At 33.3% G+C, this 20262-nt stretch overlaps 1 protein-coding gene and 1 non-coding gene across 2 annotated transcripts in view; one reads left to right on the top strand and one right to left on the bottom strand.

Moving 5' to 3' along the window:
* The first annotated feature begins 1933 nt into the window (after nucleotides 1-1933).
* Nucleotides 1934-20262, top strand: part of LOC137926636 (ATP-binding cassette sub-family A member 17-like) — a 32981-nt gene continuing 14652 nt past the window's right edge. The window contains exons 1-17 of the mRNA XM_068770303.1: nucleotides 1934-2019; nucleotides 2907-3139; nucleotides 5052-5158; nucleotides 5958-6131; nucleotides 7382-7537; nucleotides 9152-9368; nucleotides 10549-10728; nucleotides 11903-12066; nucleotides 12463-12573; nucleotides 12952-13075; nucleotides 13711-13871; nucleotides 14363-14536; nucleotides 15560-15625; nucleotides 15812-15947; nucleotides 16243-16498; nucleotides 17909-17997; nucleotides 18730-18845. Coding sequence (XP_068626404.1) covers nucleotides 1934-2019; nucleotides 2907-3139; nucleotides 5052-5158; nucleotides 5958-6131; nucleotides 7382-7537; nucleotides 9152-9368; nucleotides 10549-10728; nucleotides 11903-12066; nucleotides 12463-12573; nucleotides 12952-13075; nucleotides 13711-13871; nucleotides 14363-14536; nucleotides 15560-15625; nucleotides 15812-15947; nucleotides 16243-16498; nucleotides 17909-17997; nucleotides 18730-18845 — 2550 coding nt within the window. The remainder of the gene's footprint in view (nucleotides 2020-2906; nucleotides 3140-5051; nucleotides 5159-5957; nucleotides 6132-7381; nucleotides 7538-9151; nucleotides 9369-10548; nucleotides 10729-11902; nucleotides 12067-12462; nucleotides 12574-12951; nucleotides 13076-13710; nucleotides 13872-14362; nucleotides 14537-15559; nucleotides 15626-15811; nucleotides 15948-16242; nucleotides 16499-17908; nucleotides 17998-18729; nucleotides 18846-20262) is intronic.
* TRNAF-GAA (transfer RNA phenylalanine (anticodon GAA)) lies at nucleotides 6513-6585 on the bottom strand. The gene has a single exon. It is a non-coding gene; the product is annotated as a tRNA-Phe (tRNA).

Raw genomic sequence — 20262 nt, 5'->3', positions numbered from 1 at the left:
CCGCACGAGTTCCATTATTATTAACACTTTGACTAACATTATGCAAATATCTGGTCTAACTGGCTAAGGATGTCGCTGAAGGGTATTTCGCTCACGTCAAACGCTTTTAGAAGAAGAACAGAATTTCGAATAATGACGTCACACGGACCTCAGCCGATCGTCAATCTGGCTCGGCCCGCGTACCTCGAATCTTACCCAATTTTAACTTATGTCTACTGTAAAACAATTATCTACACACGTTTCCTTTACTTTATTATCTAATTGTTTTATTCATTTAAAACAAACTCGAGAGACTATAAATAGTATCATGATTTTTTTTTAAGAATTATAAAAATTGGTACACTTAACGGGCTATGAAAATAATAAAAACATACTATAGACGATAACATGAGTGTAAAACACTTAAATAAAATTAGAGGGAAATTACGTTTTTTACTCTGTGCATCAAAGACGCTCCGGTGAATGGGAATTACCTAACATTTAAAATAATATTTGTTTGTGACGTTGATTTAGGAAACAGAAGTATTTTAACACGTTCACTGCGGCTTGAGGCCGATTCAGCCTCATGGTAGACTTTGCACTGGTGCGGCGCGTAAAACTCGTGTTTTCTCTCTAGTGCGGCGGCTGTTTACACTCAACCGTATGAGATATGACAAAGACAAATATAGCTTTCTTTATGTCTGCGAAGCATTGACTCAATATTGTAAAAAAAAATGATTGAAACATGAGGCAGAAAAGGCCTCAACCGCACTACTAGGAAGTTCAGCTTGAGGCTGATTCGATCTCAGCCGCACCAGTTGAAAGTTCTTCAAAATTGGGCCCGCAGTGAACGTGTTAAGTAAATTTTACAGAAAAGGAATGTTTGAGATAATGAAGGTCGTTTTATTTTGTAGATAGTTCATGTGCGAGTGAATTTAGCAAATGAATAATTAAGATTAAAATTTTTAAACTAATCAACCTTATATTTCCGAAAAACATAGCAAAGACAAAAGTGTAGATTTCACATTTTAGGTAAAACAAAAGGATCAAGATTGAAGAAAATCGACAATTTTATTTGTAATTACCATATTATTTATTGTATAATTATTGTAAACCGAACTTTTCTTGTGGTGTAATGTTTAATGTTTTTATTGTTTTCCTGTTTCAGTTGCCTAAATTTAATGTCCCCCTGATAGTTTTTTTGGGATTTTCATCACTCCATAGGGGGGTGATGAAAATTCCAAAAAAATATATAGATTATAAATACTCTTTATACATATCTGTATTTCAATTTACTCAACCCTAACACAACAGCAGTCTACACATCACTGAATGCTTTCGAATTCAACCGCCCAAGAATGATTTAACATAAAATTATTGAAGCCTAGTGACCACCAATAAGTAGTGACCAACTCGGAAATGTTTTTTTTAACACAATGCCTGATATGTCAACATCAATAACAATAATAGCGTAACAACAAATCAGAAATCAACAAGATAACAATCACGTTTTTAGTCTCCTTTGTTCCACTAAACAATTCTCCCACCAATAAACAATTTATTTACACTCCTCCATACTGAAAAATTTTTTTTTACAATCATGCGTTTACACTAATGTAGCAATTTTTAACAATTACGATTTAATAATGCTATCACGCCGACATTATATTTAGAATTATTTCCGTTTCCTTCCTAGAACTATATCGTAATAATCCGGGGATAGAAAGAATATTGTGTTGTAAATAGGCGCGGAGTAAAGAAGTTTTTTCTAGCAAATGAGCCCATAAAAAACACCAGAGGAAAACATGTATTATAAACTAAACCTCATCGTTTTGACATTCATGAAAAACTATCAATCCAATGACTTTTAATTGTCAAACAGTTAAACATTAGAATAGTAATACGTTTTAATAACAGTTGATTGTTCTAAAATTTTAAGACTTGTACAATAAAAATGTCCATGGAACGCAGAAAAATACCACACAGTCGCATGCAGCGACACGTAAAACTCCTCGTTTGGAAGTCTTACCTACAGAGACAGTGAGTTAGAAAAGATGTTAATGAAATTTTTTACAATGCTTGTATTATTTCCAATAACAACTAAGTTTTGAACCCAATGGAATTAAACCATGATAGTTTTCAGTGGTAACTCAAAACATAAAAGAATAAGGAACGTGTATGAAATCACTTCGACAATCGTCGATTCAGCCCATAGACGCCCTTTACAAGGCACAGGTCTTCCTAAAGATATCTAAAATGCTATAATCACCAAACATGGCAGGCGGGTTGACGATTGCAGTGTGATATTAAGTTACGCAGAGGACTCCGCTGCACATCCTGTGGAAACACTTATGTCAGCAGTGGCAAACCTACCTAATTAATGCACAAAGTATGAATTATATAAGATTGTTCTGGGCTTCGAAACCGCGACCAAGGATTGCAAATCCCCGTCTACTACAGTTGGGCTACCACCGCTTTTCATTAATTTCTTGAGATAATTACTTCAATGTTCCTCGCAAAATTTTACTTCTTGTTATAAATTAAAGATATCCATCTTAGATATCAGTAACGTTTTTCCAAAAACCCATGACCCGATTTTTTCAGGTGGCTCCTTAGATTTCTCTTTAGATCTTTTTAAATAATATCCTATTAAAAAGCGTTTTGAGAAAAACTTGTTCTTACCTCTCATTTTTAATATAGCTTCCAAGTTTGTTTGTTGCTTCACCATTATTATCATAAGACTACATCCGATTTGTAGTTACATACATTCCACACTATACCATTCACAACTAGGTTATAACTATTCTTGGAACATACAAAATAACAAAAATATTTTGACAAATTTATGAAAATATATAAGAGCAATATCTAAACTAAAGTAGAAGGTGTAGGAATACCAATAGCTTAAAATAATTATCTATTCACAGGAGAAGATGGCCAATTTTAATGGCAGAAACATTATTCGCCGGAATAATTTTCCTGTCGTCAATATTCATCGCCAAGCCGGTATTCCTTGCTCCAATCCAAGCCGAACCCGATAGGCCGTTGAAGGCGAGAGACATACTCTCCTCACTACAGAATAACACCATCCTCGGTTACGCGCCTAACAAATCACCGTTTGATAAGATCATGAGAAGAACCAGAGATCTGTTAAATATTGGTAAGGTTTTTAAATGACGAATCTGAATCTTGATAAGTTCTTATATCTTAAACCGACGATTATTGCAATGTGCAACAACATGTGACAAATAGACTTTCGAGAGTTTCTAGTCAGGTTAGTTGATAGAATCATTCCGGACCTTCCTGTAATATGTAGACAAAATTTTGTCCAATAATACATTTTATAAATACATATTTAAATGTGCACTGACAATATCTCAAGGGTTCTTAGCGAAGTCTATTAGATGAATATACATATATTTGTTTCATTGCATCCAAGGTTCTTAATTGAAAAATTGTGCTGAACACTTTGTATTAAAAGGCTCCAAAGCAATAATGATTGTATACAGCTGTTTGCCGGTAAAATATATGTTGTATTAATACAGAATCTATATAAAAACTGTTTCACTTCTTGTGTAAGATGATTATTATTTGAAAGAATAAATATTTGTTTCATTGTATTCAAAGTTCTGAAATGGAAATATTGTGCTGAACACTCGTATTAAAAAGCATCAAAACGATTATGATTTTGTACAATTCTTCGCCATAAAACATTTATTAATACAGAACCCATTTAACCCTTTCACGACCACGGATTATGGATTATTTAAATATTTACGTAACCATTGTAAATTATTTTTTTGTTTTAATATTTCGGAAAGTACCTTTTTATTATTTTTTACTAGCAATATAGGATAACTAACACCGTTTGTTGTTTATTGTCATCGGAACGTTAGAGTTCTTTTGACGCGAATGATCTGCTGTTTGGAATAAATAATTAATATTGTAAAAGTGCTTTTCAAGTTTTTACAGTGTCAAATTATCATTACCTGGTAAGTAAATTGTTATTCTAAATATTCAGTAGTAATGTATTTATGTTGTATTCTGTGATAAATCGTTATAAAGATTATGGGACACGGACGTCCCTGTCGGCGTAAAGGGATACTTTTTATACGGAATTTCTTAACTTTTGGCCTGGTGATATACCAAAATGCTATCATTTTCTTACTCATATTTTTCTCAGAATATGTTTCGTAAGGGACGTGGAGTTTTTGAACTTCGAAAAAATAAAATTCTTCAAATTTTTGTGGGCGACAATAGCGATGAGGAAGATGACTTAGTGCTTGATGACGAAGACCAAAGACTTCTAGTACAGGATGATCACCAAGGGGTATTTGATGTCGAGGTTGAAGAGACGACGACTCTTCAACGGCAAGAATCACCTGAACCTTCAATGTCTCAAAAAAACAATCCATCTAATCACTAACCAATCATCTAACAACAGGAATTGTTTCGCCGAGTACCACAAATAACTTGCCCTATTATATTTATATTATTCATAAACAAGTAAAAAAAAGTACAGTAAGTAACAAATGTACATTATTTACAACAAAACAGACTTACCAACAAGTAAACCAAAATTTAGAGTTTATGTAGAAAGTAACCCTTAGCGACCATAGGGACATATTTGTCCCATAAATTTCCAAAAAAAAATGTAAAACTTTTTTGAATTTTTAGTATAAATTATGTTTTTAGGATGCCTATTAATTCATTACATCTAGCTAAATTAATTAAATAAGGTACCGTAACCTTATGGTCCTGAAAGGGTTAAAACTCTTTCCTACTTATACAGGATGATTATTAGAAACTAAAAATTGCGATACCAGTTTATCTTACACAATTTCATAGTAAACAAATCAAAGTTTTGTTGTGTCACTCAAAAGCTCGATCAACTTGTCGTTAAATTAGTGGAATAAGATTTCGTTTTAGTTATCCTTAACTAGTAGATTTTAATCGACAAAAAAGTTTTTATATGTGGAAATATTTTTCCAAAATCTTCATTAGGTATATCATATTCCTTTTCTATAATTTTATTTTAAATATATTATATGTGTTTAAATGTGTTTTTGCAGAAATGCTAGAAGGTAGTTCAGAAGACGATCTCAACACAAAATTGTACTACCGTTCAAGGGGTTCTACACTAAATAATCCTGTTATTTGGATTATTTGGAAGAAAAAAGTTAGTATAAAATTATTTACAACATATTTCTAGTTGCGAGGCATAGTTTCGTGAAGGCCCTGTTGATGAGCCACGCTTAGTCACTTAAGTCTGTCTGTTAATAAAGGCTGTCGTAAACAAGAAATTACTGCATTAATGAGACGGGACGACTTCTCTTATTTTAAAATGATGCGACAATAAAGCTAACAATAGATAAAAATAACATATCAAAGACAGAATATAAACGTATCATTAAATAAAAGCGATGCTATTCTCTTTATTATTATTTATTTTAAAAGTAATTTACAAAATAATAAAATAGTTTATAATTATTTAAAATAGGTAATTTGAAGGAATTTTAATATATATTTAAAAATTCTTATATAATGTGTAAATAAAATTCCAGTAACACTTGTTTAATATGATAAAATGGGTTATTGGTTTCCCTTAAAATTAATATTTTTAAAACGTTTATTTCTGTTTATATAATTAACGAATAAAAGTTTACAAATCTGAACTGGTCGCCACATGGAGTATTGTGATTAAATGCGTATCTATATGTAATTTTTTCATAATAATTAGTATTTACACTAGGTAATATATATGCAGAACCTACGTTCTTTATTCATTCCAATTGTCATATCAAACCAGCTCAAACTAACGAAACTTTTTTGCAAGATTAGCTTGTCGACTACTAACGCCATCTATCGGTACTTATTGAAGTTATAGTTTTTCGGACGTTATGTTGCTATGTATATTTACTTATGTATGTTACCTTGCTATGTATATTTATAGTTTCTATTTATCATTATAAACTTAGGAAAAATCCATGTGGAAGCTCAGCATAAAGAGCACAGAACGAGCGCGTTTAGAAGTGGAACCCGAAGAGATCTTCCTGCCAGACCATCACCTCAGCACCGGATTCCTAGCCGTCCAGACGGCGGTCAGCCACGCCATCCTCGAACAAGTGTCCACCACACCTCCGACATATGACGTAACTACAAATTTATATGCGATTTAAATAGACAAATATTTGTAATCAGTTAAAATAGACAGTTTTTTTTTTCTTAAAGTCTGTTGATAAGAAGATTAATGTAGTGAGAATTGTGTAGACTCTATATCTTTATATATTTCTACAATCTTATGCGATCGGCTCAAGCAGTTTATAAATAAGAATTAAATTTATAGTAAGTCAGGGGCTTAAAAGATCATTTACTAGACTCATAGTGATTATAATAACTATTACAAGCGGAAATTAATTAATAAACAATTAATAACAAGAGGAGAAAAATTGTAAAGTGCAATTAAAATATTTTTAAAAAATGAATATAAACAGAAAATTTTAAAAAGTAAAAGTAAAAAATGAAAAAAGATTTGCCGAAACCCGGGATCGAACCAGGGACCTTTAGATCTTCAGTCTAACGCTCTCCCAACTGAGCTATTTCGGCTGATGTTTAGAAGTTTAAATTTTGTATTAACCTTTATATATATTACACATAAATATAACTAAATGATACATTTTTGCAACATATGTATAATAACCAAGACATGTTTATAAACTTTATAAACATTTCATATCATTAAATGAGTATATGTCAAATAGTGACTATTACGAACGCTACTGTCGAAATATTACGATAGATGGCGACACGAAAAAGAACGATGAAAGTCTGCAACATGATGCTAAAGAAATTGGAATGTTTTATTTATTACAAAAGGCATAATTTGACATTACTTATGTGTAAAATAGTGAACAGTAACTTAATTGTCGAGGATTTTTTAATAATTAATTCATATCACACTCGTATAAAAAAATTTTTACGCCTATTAGTGGAGCTTTCCCAAGAGTATATATTTATATAATGCCAATATATCTGTCTCAGGTGACAATGTCATATATTCACTCGTCAATAGCGGATGTTATGCAACCCGTTTGGCCCTGAAATGTGCAAATCCAGCCGTTTACTAAAAGCACATATTAATTTACGAATCGACCGCAACGAACCTTATGCAAACACTAAGATGCTGCCGGCGTCATTACTAGAGTAATGTTAAATGAGATATGACGTTTTTGCCTTATTAGCTGATGAATTTGGAAATAGAATACATGTTTTAAAGTCAAATATTTCATTTTCCTTAAGAATATAGTTTAGTAATAACTTATTTAATTTTATAGCTTAATAATTTAAGCCTGCACATAATTTATAAGTCATAGAATATTAAGTACTGTTCCTCCATCAACAGATGTGTTTGGTTTCGATGCCCAAGTCTGCTCTGATGCAGCAACCGGCTGTAAAGAAAGCGCTAGCGGGAATACTCCTGTGTTTCACAATAGCTTTGCTGCCACCTGTTCTGGAAATTGAAGCGCTGGTTCTAAATGAAACTAATACACGGTTTAAGGTGATTCATTTGTTTTTAATAATCTTATATTGTAGTAATAATATAACAAGCTATATTTGCTGTTTTTATATCATGATTTACATTAAAAATGCTTTTTAAAAAAATTCAGGAATAGAAATATAAGATTTTGTTACCTATATTTTATGTAAACTTTTCAATGTCCTCGTGGGAAAATAATTCGTCTTTAAAAAGATTCTGATACACAATGATCTAATAGAAACACGGTAATGCTTTTATCGAATATTCGCATACATGCAAATTTTAATGACCTTCATAAAAAATATCGTACCTCTTTTTGTATGGAATAGTTAAAATATTGGAACCGCTTTAATACCACATACACTTTTGTTATTGCATTAATCGTGTATATTAAACTTGTCAGCGGGTGCAAGAGATCGCTTTAGCGAAATCCAATAACGTTACGTCGGTAATATGCTAATTGGTGACTTAAAGCTATGCTAGATAATTATTAACAATTAATTATTCTAGAACTCAATAAAACATTTATGTATATATATATATGTTTGACATCTCGTTGTCGAGTCTTCTTCATTGATGTTGATTCTACCATCTGCTGCCACAGTAAATATTTACACACAGAAATTATTTAATTTTTATGTCCATATTGTTTAATAAGTTTTATATGATTTTTTTTAAATAAGTTATTTTTTGTATTAAGCGCTGGTATCCCTCAAGCAAGCGCTTCCTTTGACGTCCACACCCTAAGTGCAAAGAAGGCCTGGTTAAGGTCGTGTTACACAAGGTGCTTAACAGGCTTACAACTTAAGGGCTTACAACCTTATTTTTTATGGCCGCTGCTATTTCTCCGTACTTATATACTTCCCCTGTCGTAGGTACACAGGGATAGCAGTTACAATAATAATTTACCCATGTCACCCCTAATGTCATCGATTAATTCCTCTTTTGTTAGCCACAACTTCTAGCATTCCATTTTATTCAACCCGTCCCTTTGGAAATCTATAGCGTAGACACTTGAACAGCAGTGCCAGCAAGCGTATCTTTAGGTCGATCACCGACTGGTAGACGGACGACTTAGAAACGTAGGGCGCAAGTCGCTTCTAACCGGTTCTATTGGAAGTCGATAAGAGAGGCCTATGTACAGCAGTGAACAACCTATGCTGGTGTCTCTGGGGGCGCCGCGGCGCTCACACAGCTTTTACTCTCACAGCTGAGAGCATCGTTTTGGAATCTATCGCCGCCTAATTTCTCAACAGAGATGTGCTGCAGCCATAAAAACAATGAGTGTTATTCTGCCGCCATAAAAAGAAATGCCGTAACTAATACAACACTGTAAGCTATACCTACTTATAAAATTGCTTGTTGGAATGTGAAAAAACTTTCTTGTTACGACGGCCAAGTTTATAGTTATAGCCGCGGGCGGGATCAGGCCTAGGGGGCGCTAGGGTTTTATTGCATACGGGCGCTACACGAGCTAGAGCCGCCTCTGAACCTATGGTTAAAATGATAATTACAATGATAATCTATTTTATTTTCTAACTTATTTGTAATAGTAGTATGTAAAAATGCCTGCCAAAGCCTGGAGAGTCTCAAGTTGAGTATACCTGTCTTTTAAAGTCAAGTTTCCGATTCCAGCGCGCGCTTAGAATCCGCTACGCGTCTTTCTCGTCGATCTACTTCGGCTGGATCATGTATGCGTACTTCACGGCGTTGCCAATATGCCTGCTGGCCGGGATCACCGTCACCCTGATTTTCCGTTGGGTTCATCTCCTCTTCGCTTTGTTCACCGTTCTGGCTTACAAAACCGTTCTTATCTTGCTTGCCTTCATCATGGCGATGTTTCATAATAAAGGTAAATATTTAAAGAACAACTATATTACATTGTTAAATGTCATATATCTTTAAATCTGGTTAAAATTATAATTATTTATTTTACTCTTTTTAACGCTTAGGCGGTTTTATCATCACTTAAAAATCCTTCACACTGTAAAAGGATTATTGTAGTTTTTGTTTAGCAAAATTTTTTAATTTAATCATCATCCTTTCACCCATAAGACGTCCAATGCTGGAAATGAACTTCACAGGGACTTCCAATGTTACAGATTGAAAGCGGCCTGCATTCAGCGTCTTCCATCAACCTTAAAAACATCTTCTGTGTTAAAATTGATAGTATCATAATTCATATATTACATAGGAGTATGTTGCAACGCTTACGCAGTTGCCTAGAAAAGGGCTATTATTTTTTATTAAACCTAGAGAAATGTAGCTTGTTTCATAGGTAATTTATTCTAGTGCACATTGCTATTTTAAATCCTATTGTATTATCTTACGAAAGAAAATTTTATACCATACCACTATAAAACTGAGGATTGGAAGTCGCAGGCTATCTTAGTTATGGCTTAGATCACTACATTTTTTTTTCAAAGAAAGGAAGAAAAACTGTTTGCTTGCCAATTCCTTTATAATTTTATAAACAAAGAATATTTGATATAAATAAAATTACTACATAAGTATAAAATTACAATATGTAGAGCTTCGATCGCAAGTAGTATTTTAAACTTTTACAGTTCGTTGGCATTAAGAATGAATTCCAAATTTAAAAGTCATGTTCACAGTGACCAGTTGAAGGTTTCAAACGCAACGGGTAATTAGGAACGATTTGAATGGTTATGCAGCGTGGCTAGCCCGACGGATATTGATTATCCACTATATGTATAACGTGAACGGGCTATAGGCTTTTATTTATAATGATGTCATCCGATAGATACAAGACAACCTCCTCCAAGACTTTCCGCGACCACGGCATGTCCACGGGTTTGTGATCGCCTCTCGGGAGGCTTTCGGCTCCAACAACTTAGGGCATCACGAGCGATGTTTCCCCTCGTAGCTTTTTCTCAGTTTAAACTAAAATAAATTAAAGCGATATTTAAACTTATATTCATTCTGTAAAGAAAGTATAATAATAGTAATTTCCAACGTCTAAGCCAGTGATGGGATATAAAAGATTTCAAGTTTATTTTGAAATTAAACAGCTTGGGTCGCCTGCACGTGGACGATGCTGTTCACGTTGATGCAGACAATCATATCGGAGTTGCTAGTGTACCACAAGTTCGACATAGAGAACAAGGCTTTCACCTTCCTCCTACAAGTGATCTTACCGCCTTTGGGTCTTGTGCATGCCTTCAATGAATTTGCCTTGCTGCAAAGTGGACGTAAGTTACTTTAAAGCAGATCATACATATTACTTTAAACACAAACATATACAAAATGTTGCAGTAATTTTTAAAACTGGTGCAATAAGTTAATGATAGGTCCACATTAAAGAATAGCTCCACTACTCTTGCTATAAAGTATTAACTTTTGCTTCTCGATACAAGCATTAAAATATACCGTATCACCACAAAAAATGTTATTGATTTTTAAGGATTTGTTGTATGAATAACATTCGGCTTTATGGAATTAGAAAATAGGTAATGTATTCTTTTATACAATAGGATTCCAAACGTCCCAAAATTTCCTTTTGCCAAAGTTTATTTGCTAAGGGTTAATCTGTGAAGGATTTCATATAAGATAGCACACCTTGCAAAGAGAGAACACATCACTGTTCACCTGCGGGCTATTTTAATGTTTTTATTTATTCATATGTATATATGGCCGATCTACCAAAAAAAAAATCACTTGCTCACTCTGTGATATCGTAAAAGGTGATTAATAGGACAATATCCTTCACCAGTCCCATTCTCGGATGCAGAAGAATGGCAATTGGTCAGAGATAGATTAAACCCGGTCATTAAATAGTCAACGCCAATCGGGCAGCGATCAAGTAACTCGACCGTCAGCTATGTCGTTATTAACAGCCCGAAGCGACTACAGAGGTCCATAGGAGCTAAATGATCCTAAAAGTTTTGTAGAAGGACGCGGCGATCCACCGCTTAACAATATCCCAAGAAAATCTTTAATATGACAGTGATCAATGGAGGAGATTTCCCAGTAATGGGGGTTACAACACGAGGAGGATGTTAATGGCAAATATGAATAACACCTCCATTTGAATTAAGTATAACAAAAATCCTTATTGGAACTGTAGCTACGTTTTGAACAGTGTGTGCAAATCAGTTGTAGATATTTAGATTACATACTCTTTAAAAATTAAATCCGCATTTCTATTTTATCGTTCAATGGTATTATTAAAACTATGTAGCAATTGTTACATTTTTATTTAAACTTGAAAATATAAATCTGCCACCAGACACCGAGCATAAAAACAAAACATTATAACATAAAGAAATAATTGTAACGGAAACATTAGAATGTTACATAAACATAATAATAAATGTATGTATAATAAGTAATACTTATGTAATGAGTTTTTCTTCATTGCGTCAGGTGAATTCGACAATCTACAATCATTGGCTTACCCCATCGTGTCGTGGGTGTTCTTGATTATATTCTACTATTCGATATTGATGCTGTTGCAAAGAACTCTTGGATCCGACAGGGCAATTGGTGGCCAAGTTTCGTGGAAATCTATTATATTTAAGAAATCTGCGGTAAGTAGTTTCTTGCTATAAACTGTAAAATAATATTTTGCGAAATTGCAACATGATTTATCATCACCATCATCATTATAACAATAGGATGTTCACTGTTGCACAAAGATTATATTACAAATTATTACAAAGATATAGATTTGCAATGGGACCGGTTGGAAGCAATATGCATCCACCCTCTTCCTTCTTAACATTTTTAAGGTCGTCGAAAGACTTGCCGGTCCATGGTGTTCACTCCAGAACCCCAAGATCCTAGCTGTCATCTATTCTATCTCATTCCATCAACTCCAATTTGACTTATAATAACTGATGATATGTGATATAGGTTACAAAGATGCGATGAAAAAAGAATAGGTTCGACTATCAATAATTCGTCTAAGTTTAAAAATGTTATAGGATCTAAACAAATTGCATCGTATCGAGGCTCTTTCTGGGAACGAAAGAGACCAACTCCAAGAAGTCGATGACCTGGTTGCTAAAGCTATAAGTTTTCGAAACGTTTCGAAGGTATGAACAATTAATTTTAGATACTAACTTTTATTTTACATGCATAACATTATCTCAATACTGCTACGGAAACAGCTAAAAATATTATAAATAGCAATTTGACTAAAATAATTTCGTTTAAAAGAATTCCATTAACACTACAGTTTAAAATACTGACATCTATTGGTATAATTTTAAATTAAATATTTTTATTATAGCGCCATCTAGGCACGCTATTAATATTAAAACTATTAAATTTTGTCTTTGCAATATTTAATATAGCAAAGACAAAATTTAATAGCTAACTAGCTCAGTTTTTTACTGTTAAAAAGCTATTTAAGTTATAGCATTTTAATATAAAATATTACTCATTATGCTAATATTACCGTTTTTTTTAAGTGCATCATGGGAAATTACGTTTTGAGCAATTTAACGTTCGACATTTACCGCGGCGAGTTTACAATGCTATTCGCAGATCGCGTCCATCAGAAAATGATACTCACTATAGAAGATTTAATCACCGGTAATAATGATTATAATAACTACATTTTTTTTAGGTCCTTGTTTTTTAAGCTTTTATGAGTTTTATCTCAGTATTGGTCGTAGCTCTTTTAAAAAAATATTTTCATGGTCTTACTGTAAGCTACAGGTAAGTTTTTCGTTTTCAAAGACTATCCATGTCGAAAATTACGTTTTTTTTCGCGGAATAGAAACGTAAAACGCAACTTTTAGTTCCATATTTTTAAAGTTTTTGATATCAAGACTGTTTTTATTTTCAGTTCATAATTATGTCGCTCAATTACGGATTTAATATTTTATCCATAATTATGTTGTTGAATTATTTGTTTGATTTGAGTAATGTTTTTTTTATTTAATTTATTATTACGAAATTAATGTGTAGCTGTATCCACTCCTAATGATACCCATAGTCTTTGGTTTGATGTCAAATTTTATGTTTAGTTATAATAACTTCGCAACTGTCGCTGTAGGATTTAATTTCATTTCTTAATGAGATATCCTTTAATAGCCATCCACCTCCCCCAGAGTAGTCCAATAGTTTGCCTTGCGATGAGAAGGTCCTCTGTCAACCTTACGGGCGGACGTCCTTTGACTTTACATATATACGATAAATAAATTTATTAATAATAAACTTATCAGGTCTAACATATGCTGAAAGGGGCTCTATCACGGTGCTCGGTCACCAGCTCAGGCCGAACACGAGTTTCATGAACCATCCGTACATGACCGGCTTCTGTCATCGGAACGAATTCCTCCTCCAAGACCTCACTGTAGAGGAACACCTCATTCTTTACCTTGAAGTAAGATTTTTACTCCTTTGATGATCATATTTCATAATCATCACTATCATTTTTCTCATCAATTGAACCTTAGAACGTGCAATGCTGAACAAATTTTTCGATAAGCTTAACTATATCATCTGTCCATCTATTGGGTGAACGTCCTCTATTGCGCCGATAGGATTTTCCACTCTAAAACTTTAAGGCCCCCGTCCTATTCTTATTTACTACTTCAAAAAAGCCTTTAGGTCTCCTACAAGATGCATCGATTTCCCTCTAAATTGCATCTTTGCATGGGGAGAGGCGCAATCGCAATCTACTACGGTCCCTCGCTGTGCGCTTAGCGAGATGATTCCTTTCGTGTTGTCGTCCTACCAAAGAGTGATATTTATGACAAGCGCAGATATTTCGATGCTCAGAAATTAACTATAATGAAATTCTGAAGAAGTGGGCAATGCAAATATTGAATATGTGTGAGAATTCTTGTTTAAACCTTACATTTTGTTGAATAGATTTGTCTGTGGTACGAGTCCAGTGAAACTGTCACAGACTACGGTCAGGTGCGTTTGCCAAAACTATTAAGTGAAAGCGACCTCGAGAGAGTGAAAAATAAGAAGGTTAAAGAGCTGGATATGTACTACCAGGCGCAGTTATGTTGGGCCATAGCGCTACTCTTGGAGCCGAGGGTGAGTAACTTTATTTTCTTTTAGCCACTTCAGTGTATAATCTGTAGAGATATTCTAATTACAAAATAGAGTCATAATACTGTTTATCTGATTCCTACATTTGCGCGAATTACTGCAATTGACCGAGTTTACTAAACGAATTTATAAATATTAAAATTGAATATCACTTCCGAAAATATTAGTGTCAATTTCAATCGTGTAATTTTGTATATTATATATAACAGTGCACCATCAAATTACTTATTTCAAATTTCCGCGTGACCACTTTACGTTAATGTATTGCATTTAATTGAAAGCTCTTCGATTGTTTTGGCAGTGTGACTGAACGCAAGAGCCGGGCTTAAGACTTGTTTAACATTTCCTTTCGAAGTTGCCCTAGAGTCGCAAACCTTGGCCCTTATGTTTGCTAATTATTTATTTATTATTCATTATTTTAGCCGGAGGACATCCACAGCTGGACATAGGCCACCTTCATTTATTTATTTTAGGAACGGTAGGAAGCATCATACATCTAGCGTCTTTCGACGGCCTTAACCTTTTCTAGGAGCGCCGTCGCGCTCCTATCGCTTGTAAAAATGCTAGCGTCGCGATAGCGCTCCTTTTGATAATCCAGTTTTGGCGCGCGTAGGTGTGTAAAAAGCACAGCACGGTTTTTGTGTAGGAAAACACACTTGTGAATAAATCTTGTTCATTCTCAATATACTTTTTTATAATTTCCTTGTCAATAAATATTCACTCTTTTTGTTTATGATCATAGTATAAAATCTTCTGAATAGAATATTGTAAAAATTATGAATATTGGTGTACTATAAAGGAAATGGTGTAGATTTTTCTTGTTCATATAAATTATCTACAGTAAAATATGTTTGGCACTAAAAGGGCTAACAAGCACGTCTGTTCACGACCAACGATCTTGTCGATCCGTGGTCACTACACCAGAACATTATTCTCAATCTGTTCTGCGCGATATTGTGTTGGTCTGTTTACTAATATATGATTATAATATTCATGAACGCATTTCAGATTATTATTGTGGACAGTAGCACCTCGATGCCTTTGTTCGACGCGGTAATTAAAGACAAGATAATGGTAAAATTTTTGACAGATTACTATGGTTTATGTACTTTAAGATATTTTTTTTTATTTTGATTTATTTTCTTGTCGCATTTGAAATTTATAATATGTTACAATGTTACACGCAACAACAAACATGACAAAAATAAATTTAACCAAGTAACGCCTACAAACATCTACAAATTACTACTTACATTGCAGCGCTACAAGAAGTACATCACGATTGTGAAGTTCTGTTTCTCAAGCATTAAGTTGGAGTTTGCTGACCGTGTTTTTTTGTTCGACAACAAAATTCTAATTTTCGGAGGCACTCCCGCCTACCTGTTCTTTAAATACGGTATGATTTTTTTATTTAAAATCAATTAACACGCTTATATAAAGCTTAAACTTTATAAAGCTTTATAAAACTTACCTTTGGTCAAATATAAATACGTAAGATTTCTATAAATGGACTTGTTGCTTCTAAAAAGGCACAATCGTTGATTTTTTTAGAGCGATTTTTTATGAAATTGTGTTGCCATACGTTTGTATTAATAAACGTATTTTTAACAACCGTTACCAAGCCTTTGTACAGAGAAAGCAAGTCATCAGGATTTTCTTCTACAACTTTGTTTGTTTTTTTTTTATGACAGGTCGGGAATATAGGTTGAGATTGACGTTCAACTGCGGCAGCCTGGAGAATGAAGCGATGCCAGAGATTCTGGGCAAAGCTCACGAGGCGGGGGCTAAGGTTCGCGCTCACCTCGGTTCTTTGCTGATCCTGCGCGTGCCCGCGTTTCCCACCGCCAAGGTCGCGGCTCTGGTGAAAGATTTCACCGAAAAATCTGAAATATACGGTATCACCTCCATGAATATCAGCGTACCAGATTCTCAGGAAGTTTACAATAGGTATTCTATTTTAGTTACTACGTCACTAGTACGTTTCTAATCAATGTAAACATAAACAGGTGTCATAAGCGTCGTTTCCCTAACGACCCCGAGGGTCATGACCTCAATCATGCAGTGAACGGCATAAGAATATTTATGTAGAAAGTTGTGAGGATTTGGTCGGACCAGCGCATATAACTACGCTTCCTTGTTCCCTTATTGTCGACTTTGTTATTTACAATGAGTTTTGGAGGTCGTCGCCAGAGGTTCAAGTACAGATTTGTTAGACCTGTATACTGATTCACAGATATTCCCGAGTCAATAACAAAAAGTTGAAATAGCGAACCTGTATAAGTATAGTAACCTGTGTAGTAGTAAATTATTTCAACATTCTCGAGGAGCAGCAAATTTTATGCTTAGTGCGTAGTGAGCGACAATCCGTGCAGAAGTCTTCGGCCTTTGCACCTAATTCTTCCATGAAGAATCCACTTCGACTTATAAAAAATATACGAATCTTTTTACTAAAAACTTATATACTAAAAACTTATGGTATATCGTATAATGAAACGAGGATAGTTGACGCAGACTTATTTAACACTACGCGTAATGTATGTTTCATAAATCAACAATAAAATATAACAGCTCGATATTTCCAATGCGGGGGTCGTGAGCCTACAAGTAGCGTACTTAAAAGAGTGACATTGAATATTGAACATAGAACAGCGTCTTTCTTGCCTACTTAATAATTAAATATTAAGCTGGCAAGAAAGTCGCTACCAGCTAAATTTAAGCTATCAGCTCCATTTCGTAGAATCTGTAAAAGGCAAAGAATCACGTTCCATCTATGGCTTATTTAACAGAAACTAGAATCAAATTAAGGCATCCTTTTATGGCATTTTCCTTATTTAAAATTAAGATACGATGGTTTGAACGTCGTCGATCTATTTGTTATTATTTTCACAAATATTTTTACACAGATGTTGGTGCGATGAAGATAGTTGGAAGAAGAAAATTACAGATTGACTTTTTTGGTTTTTGCGCCTCATTTTGCTTTTTTAATTTTATATTATGGATCAGTATTTTAAAGATTAGTGTAGGTGCCTTTGATTTATATTTAGGTTCAATATTTCCGAAATTTTTTTTACTCACGTTTTTGCATGTTACAATGTCCTAAGTCTCTAGGTCTATTTTAACGACATCCTAACAATGTCCAGTTTATAAAATTACGTTTCGTGCGACCATTTTCTCATCCTTACTCCATATTGTCATCGCATCATTTTGATTAATAACAATAAATAGGTTTAAACGTAACTATCTAATCGAGAGCTTTTATTAGCTTTTATTTGACTTGTATTAAACTGCTTTTATTAAGATTATTTTAAAACAAAACAATATGTTACTTATTAATTCACATAATTTCTTTTGAATAAGGGCTATTCACGATTCCAAACCAAGACCGCGCTTGGAAGAGGCTATGCTCTTGCAGAACATATCCAAAAGTGCTCTGGTTCAAGTCGCAGGCAAGTATTTCATTTATTACATAAATTGACTCATTCTCCGTTGACTTCTGATTGTTTGACAGCTAGATTTCTCGAAAATATATTTAGGTCGCGAAAAATGCGTTGTTTTTAATACAAATTGTAAAATGACCATTTCGTTAGAAACTGGATAGAAAGAGATGTTCTTCCCTTAATAGTTTGAATGATTTTTTTCTAGAATCTCTTTGTCTCAGAAATGGAGTTGTATTATTTTGAATGGTATTTGAAAATTGTCTTATATTAATAATTTTATGCTCAAACATGTTTATCTGAAGAATAGTTTTCCAACGAAAACCTAGATGGCACTGAATATAATTCATATGTTCGGTAGTGGGTGGCAAATGGAAGGATTATGAAGCACCTAAAACATTTTACCTTAACTAAAATGTTTATTTTTTTTATTGTGACTTATATAAACAATTAAAAATTTAAATATGTATTGAGTAAGGTGTAAGTAATAAAATAATACTTACTCCTTACGTAATACATATTTAAATTAAACAAATAAAAAACTAATAAGGAGGCGATAATTCATTAAAGGTTGTGGAACCAATGATCTAATGGTAAGCGATCGACTGCATTGCAACAGAAGTTATTTGCAATGTAAAAGTATCTGTCAATAAAACAGCCTAGTATGCTCTAGCACTGTATTTATATAAAAGCTGTTTAAATTTTTTTTATCGCCAGCATTATTATTACTTGGTGGGATTGCAGAATTTCCCTTTTGGAAAAGAAAACGAAAGGCAGGCTGCGGTGGATCACAGATAAAAGTATTTGCAAGGAAATTTTTCACATTTTACGTCTACTACAAAATCTACCTTATAATGATGGTAACGTATGAATATTTTATAGCGCCTCTTAGTTAATTATGAGCTTACATTTTTTATTTAATTTTTACTTTTGTATATATTGATAGTATAGGACTTGAGAAAACTCGCAAAACTGGATTATACTAGGTCACATATTGAGAGAAGTAGATGCCAAGTAAACAAAATCTAGCATAATTGGCGGCAAAATCTGCAGACGGTTGTCTGATGACATTTGAGGTGCAGAACCATTGTGGCCATGCTTGGCTCGATACAGGGGTAGATGGTAGCAATTGGGGAAATCATGCGCGATTGCAAGTTGCATTATATAGATCAAAATTATTATAAAACTGCAATTTAATAATTTTTTTTAAATTTAAAACTAGTACATATATCAACATGACTAAAGAAATAAAAAAAATAATAATAACCAAAAAAAACATAGGTATATATAAAAAGTACAATAGGCGCTATTATCACTAGCGATTTCTTACATATAACAATAGAAAAATAGAAGAATGACAAGTTGAATAATCGACTAATTTTTACCACCGTAACAATCTAGTTTATAATATAAATAAACACATATGTTTAATAAACTTTTTAATTTACAAACAAGGGTTTTAAGATACCGATTTTCAAATCTTTAAAAAGTTCAAAGATTATTATAACATGTTTAGATAAAAATTGATCTGTAAGTTTTTCGACCCAACTATTCAAATAATTTTTCGTAATAATATTTATGTTTTAGTGTAAGATTTTGTTTTATTCTGGTCATTTTTTAACATATTTTAGAGTCTGGTTTTGTCCACTTTTCATTCCCGAGTCATTTATAAAGAAACTTGACTTGGTTTTGTCACACATTACTTATCTATTTACATCTGTTATATTCCGTCCGTTTCCAAAACATCTTAAAATAAAGAATAAAATATAAATAATGTGTGTAGCTTATAAGTGAACATAAAGCTTAAAAGCTATAACAAAGTGATCTCTTTGAAATATGCTCCATTAATTTATTTTCCTATAAGAAAAACAGGCCATCACTGACAGACAGTAAACAATAATTGTTTTTAAAATATAGTAATTCCAATTTTAATAACGCTTTTTCTTACCACATTATCATTACGTTATTTATTGTTTCTGAAACCATCAATTTTTGGAAAAGACATACCTTACAAAAAATCTCAGTTATACGTGGTAACCCTTTAAAGCTTTTTACGTCTTTAGCCTATAAGCCTGTAATAAAGTTTCAATTTCATTCAAAATATTGTTACGTACTGTGGGTTCTGACTCGAAATGAAACACCACTGGTTCACAAGGAGTCCTTTATTCACAAATCAGATGGTCACCCTGCTTTAACACAAAGTATACTTTCGATTAGTCCAAACTTCGCTCTCAAATCGCTCAAGAAATCATTGTCCAAATAACTTACCAAATCGTC

Source organism: Battus philenor, unplaced genomic scaffold (genome assembly GCF_028537555.1).
Source record: "Battus philenor isolate CCGP_79_NKW_IND1 unplaced genomic scaffold, ilBatPhil1.0.hap1 SCAF_3, whole genome shotgun sequence".
NCBI lineage: Eukaryota > Metazoa > Arthropoda > Insecta > Lepidoptera > Papilionidae > Battus > Battus philenor.
This window is presented reverse-complemented; position numbering and strand designations above follow the sequence as displayed.